The 21,706-nt window shown below is 42.6% G+C and overlaps 1 protein-coding gene across 1 annotated transcript in view; it reads left to right on the top strand.

The window, feature by feature from the left end:
• The window catches only part of LOC311100069 (netrin receptor UNC5D-like), a gene marked incomplete at both ends in the record, with an annotated part of 335,937 nt that overhangs the window by 245,134 nt on the left and 69,097 nt on the right, over positions 1-21,706 (top strand). The window contains 2 exons of the mRNA XM_084140810.1: positions 10,844-10,987; positions 12,781-12,884. Coding sequence (XP_083996936.1) covers positions 10,844-10,987; positions 12,781-12,884 — 248 coding nt within the window. The remainder of the gene's footprint in view (positions 1-10,843; positions 10,988-12,780; positions 12,885-21,706) is intronic.

The following is a 21,706-nucleotide window of genomic DNA, read 5'->3' as shown; positions in this document are numbered from 1 at the left end:
GTGAAAGTGTGTCTGAGAGGCAGGCCTGGCCCTATGGGAAGGCCTTAGCGTTTAACGCAGTAAGCTGTGAAACAAATGGAGCAGGAGCCAAATTACACCAGCTTGTTTGGCTCCTGCTCCATTTGATTCACAGCTTACTGTGGGGCTGCAGGGCTCTGGCATGTGAACTTTATAACAGAATAGAAAGCAGAGAGACGCATCTCTCAGCTGGGAGAATGTAATTTGATGCTGTGTTGTTGTTTTGTCTTGGATCTGTTTGGGTGTGTTTTATGGGATGGGGGACAAATGAATGTGGTGGCATCTAAACAGTGGTACATAAATAGGATCTTAATTTGATCATCCTGTTGTTGCAGGAAATGCAAACTTGTAGTGTATTCAAGGTTTAAAAAGGCTTCTAAAGTTTGTAATTTCCACTTTATAATTTCAGATTTGATTTGCCCTAATTAGAAATGAATCAACTTCTACAAAAATGTCCATTAATTATACACTGAGTGTACAAAATATTAAGATCACCTTCCTAATATTGAGTTGCACCCCCTTTTGCCCTCAGAACAGCCTCAATTCGTCGGGGCATGGATTCTACAAGGTGTCGAAAGCGTTCCACAGGGATGCTGCCCCATGTTGACTCCATTGCTGCCCACAGTTGTGTCAAGTTGGCTGGATGTCCTTTAGGTGGTGGACCATTCTTGATACACATGGGAAAGTGTTGAGCGTGAATAACCCAGCAGCGTTTCAGTTCTTGACACAAACCGGTGCGCCTGGCACCTACTACCATACCCCGTTCAAAGTCACTTAAATATTTTGTCTTGCCCGTTCACCCTCTGAATGGCACATACACAGAATCCTTGTCTCAATTGTCTCAAGGCTTAAAAATCATTATTTAACTTGTCTCCTCCCCTTCATCTACACTGATTTAAGTGGATTTAAGTGACATCAATATTCCTAATGTTTTGTACACTCAGTGTAATCCACACAATAATTCACATTTCCTGTTGCTGCAGGATTCATTTCCTGCTCTGAGAAACTGGTCAAATTAAGATCCGGCATCTGTATTATTCTGTCTTCTCATGGGGATGAAAGAGAGTAGTTAGTAGTCCAATGGACATTTATTTATTGATCACTGCCACAGTTGTTATAATAATAATATGCCATTTAGCAGACGCTTTTATCCAAAGCGACTTACAGTCATGCTTGCATACATTTTTCTTTTGGTGTGTATGGGTGGTCCCGGGGATCGAACCCACTACCTTGGCATTACAAGCGCCGTGCTCTACCAGCTGAGCTACAGAGGACCACATTATGTATATAGTGCTATTTCTATTTGTATTGTTTTTATGACCATTGTCATTATTTTATTTCACTAGTCCTGCATGTTTGAGCTTGAAGCCTAAGATTTTCACTGTACCCTGCAATCACAGCTGCAACCCTGTACATGTGGCTATTAAACACTCTTGAATCTGAATCTTTTAAGAACACATAGAGAGTCCCAAGGGGTTCAATAGTCAGACCCTCTCTCAGTGAACTCCTACCTGCTGGAGCCCCTCTACTGTATGTTACCATGATACATAATATAAGCATGATGAAGAATTTCATTGTTGAGAGGATATAACGTAAGATGTGTTATGCAAGCTATATTATACGTAGCTATGCTTCATCATCTTATTAAACTACTGTGAATAGTTTAATATTTAATGAAAATGTTTGATCTTTGTTGTAAACTCAATCTCAACTATTCAACTGTTTATGACAGTTAAACAACTGTTACTTAAATGTTTTAAGTTTTACATTTTAGTCATTTAGTAGACACTTATCCAGAGCGACTTACAATTAGTACATTCATCTTAAGATAGCTAGGTGAGACAACAACATATCACAATCGTAGCAAGTACATTTTCCCTCAATAAAGTACTTTGTAAATGGTGTGCTCATAGACTCATAAGCTTAGTGCAAGTTTCAAACTAAACAAAATATATGAATATTCAATAAAGGTAAGTGCGGTGAGAGTTCATTCCCAACAGATCGTATCACTGAAGTGTGTGCGTGTACATGTGTGTGTGTGCACGTACCTGATTGTGTGTGTGTGTGTGCGTTTGCACGTGTGTGTGTGTATGTGAGTCTATGCATGGTTATGTGTGTAATAGCATCTAGGTGGCATCTTATTTCCACTGTGCATTAATGTTTTAACCTCCCCCTGCAAATCCTGTGATGTTGTGGTGTCGCTAACTAAAACACAGTGCCTAGCGTGATTAGCATCAAGGCTTGGCCCTGATGCTGCGTGCGGTTCTACCTTATAGGTAAGCAGGCCACAGGAAACATGAAGTGTGAGTCTGATGGAGGTTGACAGTCGTGCTGCAACACTTCCACTAAAAGCAAAGTGAAAGGGGGGGGGGGGTAGTGAGTGTGTGAGCGTGCACGCCCGCCTGTGTACACCACACGTGTGATTGCCTGAGCAAATATCTAGGGACACACACAGGGAGATAAGAGCGGTCCACTGATTGAAGGATTATGGAACATCGCCAAGATGAACATTCCCCTTCCGTGTTCCAATCTCTCCTCTGCTGTACCTTCCATGTTCAATCTCCACTTCCGTATTCGAAAATCTTTGTTTCTATGTTTCTCCAATAATCCCATGTTTCTCTATATTCCCTAAGCTTTTATGTACTGAGAGCACAACATACTTCAAGCTCAGTTTACAGGCGATTGAAAGAACAAGGTGCAAAGAGTAAGATGCCGCAGCAACAACATGAAAGTTACAGTTCTGAGGATGTTCAAATGGCAACACATTTCTCCTTCTCTCATTCTCTTATCCCTCTGCAAGTTTCCCCCAGTCTTTTGATATTGCAGATCAGAACAGACTTAGACGCAAACTTGGTAGGATTGCTTGGGTAATCGTCACTTACCAGATTGAGTTTCCCATAGCAGAATGCTGTGACGCTGATAAACTAAACCCAGGAAGTTTTATGAATGGTATCAGGCCTGCTCAGGTACAGCATTATAGAGGATCACTCTTACTGGATTTGGAGCGGGAGTAACTATGCTGGAAATATTATAAGGTACTCAGATTGGGTCCATAAAGCATTAGGAATAAACCCAAAAGTGCAGCTCTTAGGCCTGATTACAAACCCATGTCTGGATAAGGAGGGAAAGAATGGCTGACATGTTGCTGATATCTACCTTATCTATCTATCTGCAAGGAAAGGGGTAAAGGGCCTATGGAGAGGCATTGGTTTGGAATTGGGTCTTTGTATGTGGGAATGGAGACAAGTGTATTGCAGGCCTCGGTCCCAGATAGACAGTGGGATTGGAGTGGAGAAATGGTTGAGGAGGTTGAGAGACATGGAGAAAAAGAATGAAAGGAGAGGAAGGAGAGGAGAAGGGCGGGTATTTGTCCTGACGGTATCTTTGACTGGGAGACAGTTGATACCCAGATGAAGATGGAGAGATAAAGAGAGATGGAAAATTGAGAGAGGGGGGAAGGAGAGAATATCCGTTCCTGTGCTCACTTTGATGGAAAGATGGCAGCGATAGTCGAAGAGGGAGAGGAGGGAAGAAAATAAGGAAGGAGGGGAAGCAGAGGACAAGAGGAGGGGCTATCAGTTCCTGCAAAGTCTTTGTTGAAGAGATATCTGAGGAGGAGAGGGGGAGAGAGGCAGGAGGTCCAGAAGGGCTCTCTGTTTCTGTGGAGGTCCAGCATTTTGTATGAGGATCACAGTCGACCTGCAGAGACATCATCTACTGTACCTCCCATCAGGCAGGGGCTCAGAGAGAGAGAGAGAGAGGAGAGAGAAGAGAGAGAGAGATATGGATACAGAAATACAGACACAGTCGCAGAAGTAATACTCCACTACGGAGACAGAGAGACAGTAAATTAGAATTGAGAAGTAAATGAGAAAGGAGAAAGAGAGACGTTAAACATACAGGGTTATAATAACCCCCTACAGTTTAAGTCCATTTCTGCGCCAGCACGCTTTCATCATTGGGTGCATCTCAATTGGGTGTGTCCATTGGCCCGTGTGATGACTGGGAGCTGCAGTAGAGCGGTTTTTGTGAGACGAGTGGTTTCTGTTACAAAAAACGCCTGTCAAGTTGGAATGGTTTGAGCTACAAAACTACTATGTCCCCATTCTGAAAAACGTAGACTCTCACAAACACGCACTGTTGTCGGTTTGCTCTATGACGACCCAAGGACGCCCATGTCCCAACTCCATACAAAATGAATATGCAGTAAAATTAACTGGAGATGAATAGGGGTTATTCCACATAACATAATAAGGGTTATTACACATAAAAGATTGTCCCTGATGTTTTCCTGAGGTTTCCTCATAGAGAATGATAGAGGACTCTTTTTTGTATCTGGCCAATTATGGCCTCTGTTAGGGCACGGGAAGCGCCATTGGGGCCTTCTCCATTATGAAGTAGTCAATTTTCTTTTTCTACTACTTCTATGAGTTGGTATGCAAACTAAAAGGGTGCATACTGCCACCTGGAGTTTGTAGTTTGAACAGGTATAAAGCCAAGGTTGGCGATTTACTTTCACCTGCAGTTATGTAATGTTTGCTCACAAGCATAATTCATTGGATGATCCCTCCTGATGACCCGGATGAAATTAGGTGATCCTAATTTCACCAAGTTGAAAATGGTGAAAGTCTTCAATGGCGCTGGCCATGCTAAAATGGGCTTTTGGGCGCTAGAGTCCTCTATCTATCTCTATGGCTTTCCTATATCTCTCAGATGCATTTGTAGACCCTTCAAAACATACTTCCTTGTTTTTTTTTATTTTTTTATTTTATTTTCCATGTATTTGTGTGTTCTTCAATGCGTTTCTATGTACTAATAGCAGTAAGGCCAAATTCAGTGTTTATTCAAATAATTGTTACGTTTTTTTTATACCTATAGATGCCGTATCTTAATTTGAGTGAGGAAAGCAGGAAAATATCCTGCAGCAACAGGAAATGTGAATTGTTATGTGGATTATAATGAATGGAAATTTTTGTAGGTTAATAAATTTTTTCGTTAGGACAAATCAAGTCTGAAATGTTAAAGTGGAAATTACAAACTTTAGAAGCCTTTTAAAACCTAAAATACACAAGTTTGCATGTTCTGCTGTGCAGAACAATTCCTGCAACAACAGGATGATCAAATTAAGATATGGCATCTGTACATGGGTCCTAAAATATAAAATCAAATAGCTAGATGGTCCATTTTATTAATATCCTAACAATTCCAAATGTTAAGTTAGTAGATTTCTTAGAAAAAGGTATTTGACCTACAGGGGCATAACTACTACTCACAAGCTTATTTACATGTAGGTTAACAAGACAATGTGGAGACGCCACGAACACGTGTGACTCACAGCGTTTTTAATGGCTGAATTATCATGCCTTAATGTGTGCGTTAATGTGTCCCTTTGGTTCTGGGATGAAGTGTGGCACACAGCTGGGATCAGACTGAAGATGTTGCTGGGAGCATGTTCCAACGTTCCGCTTGTCTGCTAGGGTTTGTCTCGCGTCTGGCCCTCAGCCAGCCAACCACCATCCCCCAATGTCACATCGCACAAATGTTTCCCTGAAGCGGCGTTCAGAAACAGCAAATTAGTAATACGCTCCCCCTGAAGCTACCCGCCTGCTGCCGCGACCCCTAACCCACTCCACGTTGACAACAAGCCTTACCTGTGTGTACGTACATGTGCATGTCTGCCTCGTGAGCATCTCTAGTGTCTACGAAGAAATAGCATTTGGATAACCCCGTTGCCTGGTCATGACGCTAAGTATGACAGAGACATCCAGAGCCGAGCAGAGCACTCACACACACAAACACAAAACCTCACATACACACACACACACACAAACATACTCATACACACACATACTCACACACACACACATTCTTACACACACACAAAACACACACTATGCTCTGCCAAGCTGTGCTGGGTGGATCAGAAGGCACTTGTAGCTGGCGCAGGGCTACTCCATGCGGGGCCTCTCCATAGACCCAGCCAGAAACCAGACAATGGCACAGAGAACCAGAGAGAGATCACAGCACCAGATCACTGCTGGGGAGAGGGATGGAGGGAAGAGAGGAGGGGGGTGGCGGGAATGGGGAGTGGTAGAGTGAGGGGAGCGGGAGAGTGTGGGGAGTGGGAGGCGGGAGAGCGATGGAGAGTGGGGGAGAAGGGAAAGAGAGAGAAGGGGAGGAGAGAGGGAGGAAAAATAGCAGCATTATCCATGCCACCTGTAGAAGGAGAGGGTAAAGGAAAAAGAAAAGACAGGGAGAGAGAACAAGGGTGGAGGAGAGAGAACGAGGGATGCTCTACTCCTCCTCAGGGTCTGTTGTCAAGGCTTCATGGCACTCTGTCAAGAGCCATTGGCAAGACCTGAGCCACAAGGAAAGACCTGAGCCACAAGGAAAGACCTGAGCCACAGTGAAAGACCTGAGCCACAGGGAAAGACCTGAGCCACAGAGAAAGACCTGAGCCACAAGGAAAAGCAGAGATGGAGAGAGGGAGAGACATGGGCAGAGAGGTACAGAAAGAGAGGAAGGATAGAAAAGAGGGGAGAGAGGGATGGAAATGTACAGAAAGAGGGGAGGTAAGAGAGGGATAGAGATGTACTGGGATTTACACACACACACACACACACACACACACACACACACTAAATCCATTTAGAAGCACACAAAGAAAACATATGAGGGAAAACGGTTAAATAGTGGAATACCAGGTCACTGATACTGTGGCTAAGCTTTTTGATCTGCACACAGTGTGGAGGATTCTTGGAGAGAGTGTGGCTTCCTGATTTTCTCTTCCTCCATCTCCCCCTTCCGCAACCTCACACTGGCACCCACTCAATAAGATATTACTCGCACATTAGTTTGGGAGGATTATTTGATACCATTAGTCATGGCTTTCTTTGTTTTCTGCCACAAATGCATTCTTGGATGCACACACACACACACGCTCACATAGACCGACAGACAGACAGACAGACACAAACACACACACATTGCTCCTTTATGCCCCTTTGCAGAAATGATGATATATGTTGCTGTTTGAAATCTACCCAAACCTCTTTGACTCCTCTACTAGTCTTGATCTTGTCTCAGTAAACCATAACTGTAATAGAAGCTGAAAAAAGAAAACCGCATTTTCCTTGTATTTGGCTCTATTGAGAGAGAATCCATTTTCTCAGAGAAATATATAGAGTTGTGCCACATACAGAAGTTAAATATGAGTCTTTCTTCTGTCGATACTTTTTGAAAGAAAAACTACTGGGCACAGTTGACTTCTGAATGTTCTGACGCTATTATTCTGTGGAATAAACCAGAACATAAACAGCATATTAAAGATGATAACAGTGTTGTGTTGATTACTTCTGCATCCCAAATGGCACCCTATTCCCTTTATAGCGCAATGGGCCCTGGTCAAAAATAATGCAATATTGGGAATGAGGTGCCATTTGGGACGCAGGATAAAACTTGAGTAGAGTAAATTGACTAAAACAGAGTGGCTAACCAAACAGTTTTCTGGCCTAGTCAGCATTCACTTGCAGTTCTACAATATCTTACATTGCAGTCTTCATAGTGAATAAAGATGAAGCACTTCTCCCAATGGACAAGGAGTCATTGTGATTTAAAAGTTTGCTGAACCCCCTTTTGGTCGTCCTATTGTATTAAAGCTGTCATAAAAATCCATAAACTAAGTCACTTGTCAGCGAGCACTTAAACTAGAGATTACATGATCACTGGCATCAATATGAAGCTTTTAAACAGACAGACAGACAGACAGACAGACAGTCAGACAGAGACAGGACTGGTTATGGACCCAAGAGGGGGCTCAAACTGAAATCTCAAGACTAACTGATGTGAAGTGCACTTGAAAAGGATCTACCGTTTTAATGTTTTACTTTAAAACAGTAATATTTCTGGTGATGGTGCTCCCCTAGGCTAAACAGCTTATCTTATGACAGGTGTGCACAACTCAGGCCCTTAAATTCCACAGTCGTGTTGGTTTTCGTCTCTCCTTGGTACTTGATGCTTCTGAACGGCTGTAGTGTAGACACACCTGGTTTAACAGGTAGAAATCAGTGTCAATTATGAAAATCAGCAGGATTTTTATTTTTGTATTTTACCTTTATTTAACTAGGCAAGTCAGTTAAGAACAAATTCTTATTTACAATGACGGCCTACACCAGCCAAACCCGGACGACGCTGGGCCAATTGTGTGCCGCCCTATGGGACTCCCAATCACGGCCGGTTGTGATACAGCCTGGAATCAAACCAGGGGGTCTGTAGTGATGCCTCAAGCACTGAGATGCAGTGCCTTAGACCACTGCGCCACTCGGGAGCCCAGCGCTCAGGATTGCAGCACTCTGTGTACCCTTGTCTTATGACTTCCATATTTCTGTTTATCTGTCTCAGTAAATATCTCTCCAAACACATCTCTATCAAACAGGTATAACCTACAACTGACTGTGCAAGTTTCCATTTTGTCTCAACCCATTTGTGGTCCTTTCTGTATGGCTGATGGTCCTGTCTGCTGTATATTGTGGATAAAGAGTTACCTGTCTAACAGAAAACAGAGGATGTTCTTTAATGGAAGCCTTTCCAACATAATCCAGGTAGAATCAGGAATTCCCCAGGGCAGCTGTCTAGGCCCCTTACTTTTTTCAATCTTTACTAACAACATGCCAGTGGCATGTCGTTAGTAAAGATTGAAGAAAATTGAAAAAATTGCAATTGGCTCAGAACAGGGCAGCACGGCTGGCCCTTGGATGTACACAGAGAGCTAACATTAATAATATGCATGTCAATCTCTCCTGGCTCATAGTGGAGGAGAGATTGACTTCATCACTACTTGTATTTGTGAGAGGACACCCATGCATACCCCACAAAACATGCCACAGTCCTCAAGTCCAGAACAGACTATGGAAGGTGCACAGTACTACATAGAGCCATGACTACATGGAACTCTATTCCACATTAAGTAACTCATGCAAGCAGTAAATTTAGATGTAAAAAAAAAGATGAAATACACCTAATGGAACAGCGGGGACTGTGAAGAGACACAGGCACAGACACATGCATACACACATTCAATAACATACGCACTGTACACACACGTACACATGGATTTTGTGTTGTAGATATGTGATAGTAGAGTAGTGGCCTGAGGGCACACACTTAATGTGTTGTGAAATGTGTTGTGAATGTATTGTAATGTTTTTAAAATTGTATAACTGCCTTCATTTTGCTGGACCCCAGGATCCATAATAATGGGGATCCATAATAAATACAAATACAAAATTAATGCTGGGAGTGGTCTCACTAACCCCCAACTGCGATGGGCCGGTTTGGAACAGTCTGTGAAATTAGGTTTATATAGCAGGCAGGGAGAATAAAGATATCATAGACAGAGCTGCTTTCCCCTTTGGAGAGCTGCCCTGAAATAGCTTTGAAGACTGTTCTTTCTAAGATATCCAGCAGAGCTTCCCTATTACGCATTAATTGTCTAGTACGGTCTCATATAGTTTTGTGTAGGCATACAGTCTGTCGCTGTTGGAGAGTAAGACTTTTATGTTCCTATTAGTTGAATTCAATACAAAACAAAACAACCAATTCCATACCAACCATATCTCTGTTCATGATTATGGATTGAATCACAGCTTGAGATATGCATGAATAAATTGAGGTTTAGAGTGAATCGTACATACACGATGGTTTGTGTACATCAAGTTAATTAAAATAATAATCCACTCAAAAAATATATTTAGGAATGATTTTCATTAGTCCACTGTTGATACAGTCCCATAAAAATGCATGATTGCATGTCAGCAATCACGTTTTCAAGATATAGAACTTTCAAAAAGTAAATTGTAACTTGCCACATCACCATGATGATGTGTTTTGCATCATATGCTTGAGATTGAGTCTTTTCAATATCAGGGTGCTGACTAATCACAACGCACCTTTTTGTGGGAAAAGGAGGATAACATACTGTAGTTCTAAAAGAACAAGGGTTATGTTAGATTTGTGTGTGTGTTTAGGCCCCTCTCCAAATGCCATCTTTGTAAGGAGGGTCTCTATACACTCTTAGAAAAAAAGGTGCTACTTAGAACCTAAAATGGTTCTTCGGCTGTCCCCATAGGAGAACGCTTTGAAAAACCCTTTCTGGTTCCACAAAGGGTTCTACATCAAACCAATATAGTTCTACCCGGAACCAAAAAGGGTTCTACCTGGAAACAAAAAGGGTTCTCCTATGAGGACAGCTGAAGAACTGTTTTGGAAAAGTGTACCATATCCATAGAAATAATGCAATGATGCAATGCAGATAGCAGACCTCCAATATACCATATCCATTTGAAACCATTTACACCCATTTAGTGTCTTGATAATCTGTATATATGTATTAAGGCATTAGTAGAACTGAGTAATCATAAGAAGATCAATAACCATCCCTATCTCATTGGCATCATCCTGCATTATATGTCCTCCCGTTGCCACACTGAAGTAGATTATCTGACTGATAGTCAAAATGATGATAATAAGAAAATGTCTTTATATAGATTTGTCAGGCTTCAGAGTAATCTTCTGTGGATAATAATATGACAGACTCTTCTCTCTGCACACCTCTTCATCTGTTTGGGACTGATAATCTGTTATTGCCTGGATATTTAATCACCCGTCTTTTACATCTTGCCAAGTCTTCTGATTACGTTGTGTGATAATCTGTTGTGATCATATTAGCGATTCAAGTTTCTGATAATCTGGGATATATTTGTATTATGTAATCTGTGATGGTAAACTGTGTTGGTGATCTGGGATTATAATCTGTGTGTCCCTGCAGGGCTGAAGATCCGGGAGGTGATGATCAACGTGTCTCGTCAGCAGGTGGAGGACTTCCATGGCCCTGAGGACTACTGGTGTCTGTGTGTGGCCTGGAGCCACCTGGGCACCTCCAAGAGCCGCAAGGCCACCGTACGCATCGCCTGTGAGTAGCAGAACCATACCAACAGAGAGGGAGGGGGGATGGAAAGGGCAGGAAAGAGTGAGGGAAGATGAAAGAGAGAGAGAAAGTGAGTGGAGCGGGTGAGGGGGGTGTGAGTGAGGGAGAAAGAGAGAAAGAGTGGGGGTGGAACGAGAGAGGTATTTGGAGTCAAATAAACATAAAATGAATCCCTATGCCCAAAAGAGGGCTTTGTTTGATCTAATCCCAGAAATAGGGCTGTTGCGGTGACCGTACTACCACCATACCGGCAGTCATGAGTCATGACCGTTGAGTCATGATAATCTCCTTTTATGCACTCTGGACATGCTTTGGTAGTACCCAACTTGCTAACTACCATCAGGTCCTAATGGCCTGGTGCTCAGGGCTCTATTGTCCCTCTAACCACTCTGACATCAATGCAAATGCAATCGAAAATCACATAAAAAACGTATCATCGAAACAGTAGGCCTATTGTACTTTTAAATCTCTTTGGTACATAATTGATCTAGCCTATTCTCCAAAATTAAACACATTTGAGTAATTGCCTTTGAGTATGGACTGTATTATTGTGCATACTGTATGGACTGGTTACCTTATGCTAAGCTCCAAAATGTCTATCCATGAGTCTGGGAGAGAATGTATAGCCCTAGCCGATGCTGTTGGTTCATTGACTGTGCAGGGTAGCTTACAGTTAGCATACAATTAGTGAATTTGTATTTGATTTTAAATAGCCAAGTAATAGGTCATATCTATACAGAATATCTCACCACCATGCGTTTCCATCTCCTCTTCTCTCTCCTTTATTCCTTTCTCGAGCGCACAGATGGGCTGTCAACAGTTTATTGAAATATGTAAGTCGCTCTGGATAAGAGCGTCTGCTAAATGACGAAAATGGAAATGTAAATGTTAGGAGGAGATTGTGGTGAGATATTCTGTATAGCTAAAGGTAATGTGTCACCCAATGAATTATGACAATTTAAAAAATGCACTATTCAAAATCAAATAGAAATTCACTAATTGCACGCTAACTGTAAGCCGCCCTGCACAATCAATTAACCAACAGCATTGCCTAGGGCTATAAGTTCTCTCCCAGACTCATGGAGATACATTTTGGAGTTTAGCATAAGGTAACCAGTCCATACAGTATGCACAATAATACAGTCCACACTCAAAGGCAACTACTCAAATTTGTTTGATTTTAGACCAATTATGTACCAAAGACATCTTAAATCAGTCTTGTTTTGTGTATTGTATAACGGCACAATCATAATTTTTATTCAGGTTTTTCTTTCGGCTTGGGCTCAAAAGCCTATGCATATGCATAAGCTCTAATATGTGTATGGATGTTTTGAATTAATCGTCCCCTTAGAAAGCTCTGTCCATTTCGTTGTGTTAGGCTTTGAAACAACATCCACAATGACCAAGCTTTACACTGTCTCAACCTGCTGTTGAACTTCTTTCTTCAAATTGATCATCACAGTGAGGTGAGTTTTAAAAGTACAATAGGCCTACTGTTTTGATGATAAGTCTTTGATGTGATTTTTGAGAGCATTTGCATTGATGTCAGAGTGGTTAGAGGGACAATAGAGCCCTGAGCACCAGGTCATTAGGACCTGATGGTAGTTAGCAAGTTGGGTACTACCAAAACATGTCCAGAGTGCATAAAAGCAGATTACCGTGACTCAACGGTCACATGGAATTTTACTGCGGTCATGACTCATGACTGCCTGTGTGGCGTTAATACGGTCACCGCAACAGCCCTAATCCTGTCTCCCTGTGTCCCTCCCCTCTCCCAGACCTGAGGAAGAACTTTGAACAGGACCCCCAGGGGAGGGAGGTTCCCATTAAAGGCATGATTGTGCTGCATTGCCGTCCACCAGAGGGAGTGCCTGTCGCAGAGGTAAGGCCTGCATGTTTCAACTCACAGTATACACCGATTTTTATAATGCTTTTCTCATGACAAGGGTTATAATGTATTATAGCAGCATCAAGTAGTTTTTTTTTGCCCACAAAGCATTTGTCAGTTACAGTTGGATTACTACTACTCCAGGGCTACAGCATCCTAAGGCACATCTACATTTCTCTGTTAAGAGCTGATTCTTTCCATTTTAACTGCTTCCACTACTAGCCCCATTCCCTTCAGCATCTGAGTGATTGGCTCTTGTTGTGTGTTTACCTCAGAGTGGAGATGTGGAGATGGTGGTATAGGCCTGTTGTATACTTGAGGCCATATCTAGCTCCTCGCATCCCTATGTTGTAAAGTGAAGGGATGTAGAGTTATGATTTATTAAGGTGCCATGGATATTATTTGTGTGGGTGCTCCGTTTTCATGTCGCTTTCATTTTCAGGGTGAATAAGAAATTAGGTTTTCACCGGCACGTTTACTTTCAGTGGTATGAATGTGTGTCCAACCATGTGTGTCTTGTACATTTGCATGTGTATTGATTGTGTACTGACGTTACGCAGTTTTTCTGGACCCCCCCACAATGTCAGAGTTGCCCCCCCCCCCCCTAAAATACAAACAAATCTAATGAGTCAGCCAGACAGCTACTCACAGAGTATAGACTACCGATTGCTGTTCATGGTGCTGAAATTGCAACATGTCTATGCAAAGCAATGATAGGCTTTCTGTGGTGCCAGGGCATGTAGCCTATAACTTTGCTTTAGCTAATGAATAAATGTTTATTTGTAGGCCTATTTGGTCGTCATTTTCACGTTAAGCCTGACATTTCACAAAGCTATACACGGTGTCGCAAGGCTACCATGCTGGGTGGTTCTATACAACAGCATGCTAATCAGCAACCAATATATATTTTTTAAATATACAACTGCCCTGTACAGCCTACTTGAACCTACATGACATGAGCCGTCCTCACTCTCTCTCCCAGCTTGGATAGAAAGTTGTTGTGTGTAAAACCAGTCTAATAATGCCAAATAAAGCAATCAGTCCACCCTCAAAACACTAGCTTACCAGGGATTGTTTAATTATGCAGTCTAGCCTATTATCTATAGCTGTATACAGTATTTAGCTGCTATTTATAAACTTGTTATAAAAATTACACATCAAATAGCCTAACAATTAGGAAAAAAGTAGTCGGCTTGAGGATAAATTTAGCCACTATTGTTGAACTCAGCAGGTTTTGTCTGGCTAATAGCCTACACAAAGGGGCTGCAATCAAGATACATTCAATTAAATCAAATTAAATGTTATCCAATTTGAGAGACTCCCCTGGTCTTCTGAAGTCCTCTTTCTGCTTCTCTCTCTGTCTCTTTTTCTCTTTCTTTCTCTTAGAAAAAATCATCTCTGTGTCTGTGCTTTTTTTCTACATAGAGGCCTATAGTAGCTACAGTATGCGACTGCGTCACCTTGCATTTTTGTGTGCAAATGTTTTCACCAAGGCCTGTAGGTCCAGGTTGCGGGCCCAACTGTTTTCAATACCGAGTATTGACAACCCAGACAGTCTTTCCTGAGACATTGTGCATTACAGGTGCAGGTCAATAAATTAGAATATTGTGGAAAAGTGAAGTAATTTCAATAATTCAATTGACAAAGTGAAACTCATATATATCGTGGATTAATTACACAAAAAGTGAAATAGTTCAAGGCTGTATTTGTTTTAATCTTGATGATTACGGCTTACAGCTCATGAAAACCCCAAATTCGGTATCTCAGAAAATTTGAATATTGTGAAAAAGTTCAATATTGTAGACTCAAGGTGTCACACTCTAATCAGCTAACTAACTCAAAACCTGCAAAGGTTTCCTGAGCCTTTAAATGGTCTCTCAGTCCAGTTCAGTATGCTTCACAATCATGGGGAAGACTGCTGACTTGACAGTTGTGCAGAAGACAATCATCAACACCCTCCACAAGGAGGGAAAGCCTCAAAAGATCATTGCCAAAGAAGCTGGCTGTTCACAGAGTGCTGTATCCAAGCATATTCATGGTAGTCGAGTGGAAGGAAGAAGTGTGGTAGGAAAAGGTGCACAAGCAACAGGGATAACCGGAGCCTTGAGAGGATTGTCAAGCAAAGGCCATTCAAAAATGTGGGGGAGCTTCACATGACATTTACATTTACATCATTTAGCAGACGCTCTTATCCAGAGCGAATTACAAATTGGTGCATTGAACTTATGATAGCCAGTTGGACAACCACATTTTTTCTAGTTTTTTTTATGGGGGGGGGGGGTAGAAGGATTACTTTTTACTATTCCAGGTATTCCTTAAAGAGGTAGGGTTTCAAGTGTCTCCGGAAGGTGGTAAGTGACTCCGATGTCCTGGCGTCGTGGGGGAGCTTGTTCCACCATTGGGGTGCCAGAGCAGCAAATAGCTTTGACTGGGCTGAGCGGGAACTGTGCTTCCGTAGAGGTAGGGGAGCTAGCGATATATATGAGTTTCACTTTGTCAATTGAATTATTGAAATTACTTAACTTTTCCTCAATATTCTAATTGATTGAGCTGCACCTGTATATGTCTATTGCGCTGCACACAATTTAAACTTAGTCTTGAATGATGTATGGCAAGATATACCAGAGATAAGGGACTGTTGATATTGCAACCACACAACTCAAACACATCCGCTTTTTTTGTTTGAGCCCTCAAGAACTGTTGTCCGCTAAAGATGATAATCTGTTTGCATCTGCCAATTTATTGGCTGTCCAGTATCCAGACGACCTGTCCCAGCGCTTCCTATACACAGGGTTGGGGAGAAACGGATGACATGTAATCCGTTACGTGTAACTGATTACAAAAAAACTGTAACAGTAATTGGTTACGTTACCAGCAAAAATACTGTAATGAAATTACAGATACTTTGAAAAACTAGATTATTTTTTCTAGGATTACTTTTAAATTGAGAAAGGATACTTTATGACACCTTTCTATTTTTGACATTCAACATTGAAAACAGCCGCAAGTTTAAGTTTGTTCCGCATGAGCGAGTCTGACCACAAATACGGTTGATGGATTGCGGGAAAGAAAAAGTATTTGCCACCTTTCTGATTTTCTCTATTTTTGAATATTTTTGAAACTGAATATTATCAGATCTTCTACAAAACCTAATATTAGATCAAGGGAACCTGAGTGAACAAATAACACAACAATTACGTACTTATTAAATGTATTTCATAAACAAAGTTATGCAACACCCAAAATGTAATTCCCCCCTTGCACTCAATAACTGGTTGTGCCACCTTTAGCTGCAATAACTCCAACCAAACACTTCACTATCACTACATACTTCCCCCTGTGTATGGTCCAAGTCTGGGTTCAAGGATTTAAAACATCTGTCTGAAAGGGTCTCTTTTACAAGCTTAAAAGGATAAACATTCACACGCAACACCATGGGCCAGAAAAGGTTGAATACATTGGTAATGCTGTCAATCCAGCATGACCTCATCCAGAGAATACCAGACTTTGATGACAAAGTTTGATGACAAAGTTTGTCCACAAGAAGGACCGCCGTGCCACCTTCCTGTTCAAGTGAGAACAGCACAACAACAAGTCCAAAAATATGTATTGTGTGCTGCTGCATAAATGATGTAATACGCCAGGGAAAATGTATACTGTAGCTAAGAAAGTAATACTAAGTGTATGTTGTGTAGTAAGCTGTTAGTAGCCAATGTGTCTCACCCTATGAATTTGGTCCCTCTCCCCCTCAGAACCTAGCCTATTGTTCTGACTCTTGTTCTGTGCTTTTTCTCCATGAGGAGGGGATACTATATAATGTTGTTGAGTCTGTAACCATGTTTGCCAGTGACAGTGTCTTCCCATAAAAAAAAAAAAAAAAATCAACAAAAAGTTCAATAATTCCAGTTGATATTGCAAGTTTTTTGTTTGTTTGCGCAATGCGCTGTCTGTGCGTCGGTATATTGTCTATAAAGTGGATCCTCGTGATTGTATTTTCCTACCTTTTTAGACCACATAGGCCTAATAAAATACTTCAAATGGTAGGCTAACCACTGAGTCTCGGTCTCTCTCGCTCTCTTTCGCTCTCTGTGGTGACTTAAAGAAGAGTAAAGTTAAGGCCTCAACATCTTGCTGAATTTATCTGAACTAATATATATCTGAATATCTGTCGCTGTCCATTTTGAAAGTGCTGAACAAATAGGCCTACCTCGTCGCAGCTTGTTTGCTTGCACTTGCTTATACTTAGAGCTAAGTGTTAATGATATAAGAATGATATACTGAACATAAATGTAATAATGTTTGTGTATGGTTCAAAAGTCAAAACTCATGACAATGATCCAAAACACACAATCAAGTCTACATGAAAATGGCTAAAAGCAACACATTTTAAGTTTTGGAATGGCATAGTCAAAGTCCAGACCTAATCCCAATTGAGATGTTATGGCAGGACTTCAAACGAGCAGTTCATGCTTGAAAACCCACAAAAGTCACTGAGTTAAAGCAGTTCTGCATGGAAGAGTGGGCCTAAATGCCTCCACAACGACGTTAGAGACTGATCAACAACTACAGGAAGCATTTGGTTGCAGTCATTGCAGCTAAAGGTGGCACAACCAGTTATTGAGTGTAAGGTGGCAATTCCTTTTTCACACGGGGGAATTTGGTGTTGCATAACTTTGTTAATACATTTTTTGTGTGTTTTTTTTGTGGTTATTTGTAAACTCAGGTTCGCTTTTATCTAATATTAGGTTTTGGTTAAAGATCTGATATTCAATATTCAAAATATTCAAAAATAGAGAAAATGAGAAAGGGGGTAAATACTTTTTCACGGCACTATATGTCTTCCAATGGTGCGACTGCTGTCGGCATCGAAGATTATATGACCAACTTGAATAAACACTTGGAGGTAAGGATGACAGCAGTGGTGTAGCCTACGGGCAAATCGGATATCACTTAGGCCTTTTATTGATATCTACATAGCAATTATGTGAATCACACTACTGCGCTCTCAATTATTTGTTGCTTACGGATTGTGGTTGTACTGGATGGCTGTTCACAAATGTATACAGATGTATGATGTTAATTTGAGTCAGTTTGCTACAGCAGGAAAATAATCCTGAGCAAATGGAAATGTGAATTATTATGTGGATTATAATTAATGGACATTTTGGAGGGATTGATACATTTTTCATTAGTGACAATCAAGTCTGACATTTTAAAGTAAACCTCGAATACACTACAAGTTTGCAAAATTCACAGCAATAAAAGAGTGATCAAATTAAAAAAGATCCTACATCTGTCTGTGTGTTTTACGCCAATAATGGTTGTATTGAAGAAGTGTAGGCTAAGCTGCCTATCAATATTTCTTGGTTTATGCGACCCGTGGACAGCCAGTGAAAATGCACTCTTGCAACAGCTGCATAGAGGAAATCCCAGCCTATGGAATACAAGTTTGAGGGAGTTCCTCCCTTGTAATCTCCTCTGTGGTATTGTGCTCCACACATACTGTCAAAAACAAGTTTAATTTAAAAAGACCACGAGAAGGCCTTTTATTGCTCAATCTAATTTGTGCTGATTCCCCAAAGAATCCAAAGGCCTAACGGACATATGCTTAAACTCATACACTTTTGATAGACTTCAACAGCTGCAAATTATTGAGATATCAAAGTGTCACAGATAGAGATCCTATTAAATTATGTATTCTAATTCCTAATTCTATGGTGTCACCAACAAAAACGGAAACAATAGCCTATAGCAAATGCAGCATGTGGCATTCATTATTCACGTCATGCAAATTACACTTTTCGGTAATGCTCAAAGCATTATAGATCCAAGATGGCGTAGCAGTGCGGTCGTGTTTTCTGTAGTGTCCTCATGTAAATAGCCAGTTTTTCGTATATATTTCTCAATCTCACTTTCCATCCTTTAACTAAATATACTTTCCTGCAACCCGCCTCACCCAATGTGGAACGGATTCTATTATTTCTTTATACCTTTTTTTCTAGAACCTACAGCTGAAACTAGCCAGCTAGCCAGCTAACTAGCTACTTGCTATTAGCCACCGTTAGCGGTCTTCACCATTGTCCGTGGCCTGCACTACCTACCAGCCAGCTCTAGCCTGGACAAGTATTGGCCAGTCTGCACAGTCTGCACAGTGCGCTATCGACCCAGACATATCAAATTTTCTGCCGGAATCACTGAATCACTGGACCTTAACACCGGATCATCGCAACTAGCTAGCTGCAACCGAATGGCTGTTGTTATTGTTGGCTAATAAACACTGTCCCGAAGCAAGCACCAGTTAGCCTTGAGCTAGCCTTGAGCCAGGCCCATCTCCCGGCTATCTACCTCTCTGTCAACCGGACGGGACCTCCTAGTGTCGACACAGAGCCCCGCCGATCCATCACGACTGGTCTGCCGACGTAATCGTCTGATGTGGTTTCAACAGGCTTCCCGTTGCGACGACCACGAAGATCCATCTGCTAGTCCCGGCCCGCTAGCACACGCAATCAACAGCCATGCCTCCTGCTCACCTGTGCCATAGCAGCCACTGAACTGCTCCCGGACTCACCTATTGCTGTTCACTGGACCTTATGATCACTCAGCTACACAGCTGATGCCTGCTGGACTGTTCCTTTACACGGTACCCCATCCTGTTTATCTGTTTAGCCTCAGCCCAAACTTTTTGTCTTAGCTCTCTCGAATAACACCTGTGATTGCTTTATGCCTCTCTCCCATGTCAATATACCTTGCCTATTGCTGTTTTGGTTAGTTCTTATTGTACTATTTCACTGTAGAGCCTCCAGTCCCGCTCAACCTGCCTCAGATAGCTCAACCTGCCTCAGACACCCCCCATACACGCGGAGACCGGCTCAATCTCTTTCATCGTTACCCAATGCTTAGGTTTACCTCCACTGTACTCATATCCTTCCATATCCTTGTCTGTACATAATGCCCTGAATCTATTCTACAACGGCCAGAAATCGGCCCCATTTATTCTCTGTACCCAACGCACTAGAAGATCAGTTCTTAAAGCCTTTAGCCGTATCCTTATTCTATTCCTCCTCTGTTCCTCTGGTGATGTAGAGGTTAACCCAGGCACTGTAGCCCCCAGTATCACTCCTACTCCCCAGGCGCTATCCTCCCTTTCTGCATCCTTTGACTCTCTATGTCCCCTATCCTCCCGGCCGGCTCGGTCCTCCCCTCCTGCTCCGTGGCTTGACGACTCACTGCGAGCTCACAGAACAGGGCTCCGGGCAGCCGAGCGGAAATGGAGGAAAACTAGACTCCCTGCGGACCTGGCATCTTTTCACTCCCTCCTCTCTACATTTTCTTCCTCTGTTTCTGCTGCTAAAGCCACTTTCTACCACTCTAAATTCCAAGCATCTGCCTCTAACCCTAAGAAGCTCTTTGCCACCTTCTCCTCCCTGCTGAATCCCCGCCCCCCCCCTCCTCCCTCTCTGTGGATGACTTCGTCAACCATTTTGAAAAGAAGGTTGACGACATCCGATCCTCGTTTGTTAAGTCAAATGACACTGCTGGTCCTGCTCACACTGCCCTACCCTATGATTTGACTTCTTTCTCCCCTCTCTCTCCAGATGAAATCTTGCGACTTGTGACGGCCGGCCGCCCAACAACCTGCCCGCTTGACCCTATCCCCTCCTCTCTTCTCCAGACCATTTCCGGAGACCTTCTCCCTTACCTCACCTCGCTCATCAACTCATCCTTGACCGCTGGCTATGTCCCTTCCGTCTTCAAGAGAGCGAGAGTTACACGCCTTCTCAAAAAAAAACTACACTCGATCCCTCCGATGTCAACAACTACAGACCAGTATCCCTTCTTTCTTTTCTCTCCAAAACTCTTGAGTGTGCCATCTTTAGTCAACTCTCTTGCTATCTCTCTCAGAATGACCTTCTTGATCCAAACCAGTCAGGTTTCAAGACTGGTCATTCAACTGAGACTGCTCTTCTCTGTGTCACGGAGGCTCTCCGCACTGCTAAAGCTAACTCTCTCTCTCCTCTGCTCTTGTCCTTCTAGACCTGTCTGCTGCCTTTGATACTGTGAACCATCAGATCCTCCTCTCCACCCTCTCCAAGTTGGGCATCTCCGGCGCGGCTCACTCCTGGATTGCGTCCTACCTGACAGGTCTCTCCTACCAAGTGGCGTGGCGAGAATTTGTCTCCGCACCACGTGCTCTCACCACTGGTGTCCCCCAGGGCTCAGTTCTAGGCCCTCTCCTATTCTCGCTATACACCAAGTCACTTGGCTCTGTCATATCCTCACATGGCCTCTCCTATCATTGCTATGCAGACGACACACAACTAATCTTCTCCTTTCCCCCTTCTGATAACCAGGTGACGAATCGCATCTCTGCATGTCTGGCAGACATATCAGTGTGGATGACGGATCACCACCTCAAGCTGAACCTCGGCAAGACGGAGCTGCTCTTCCTCCCGGGGAAGGACTGCCCGTTCCATGATCTCGCCATCACGGTTGACAACTCCGTTGTGTCCTCCTCCCAGAGTGCAAAGAGCCTTGGCGTGACCCTGGACAACACCCTGTCGTTCTCCGCTAACATCAAGGCGGTGACCCGATCCTGTAGGTTCATGCTCTACAACATTCGGAGAGTACGACCCTGCCTTACACAGGAAGCGGCACAGGTCCTAATCCAGGCACTTGTCATCTCCCGTCTGGATTACTGCAACTCGCTCTTGGCTGGGCTCCCTGCCTGTGCCATTAAACCCCGACAACTCATCCAGAATGCCGCAGCCCGTCTGGTGTTCAACCTTCCCAAGTTCTCTCATGTCACCCCGCTCCTC

This window comes from Coregonus lavaretus (genome assembly GCF_964263955.1).
Source record: "Coregonus lavaretus genome assembly, chromosome: 24".
Classification (NCBI taxonomy): domain Eukaryota; kingdom Metazoa; phylum Chordata; class Actinopteri; order Salmoniformes; family Salmonidae; genus Coregonus; species Coregonus lavaretus.
The sequence above is the reverse complement of the archived record's forward strand: the minus strand, read 5'-3'. Positions and strand labels throughout refer to the sequence as shown.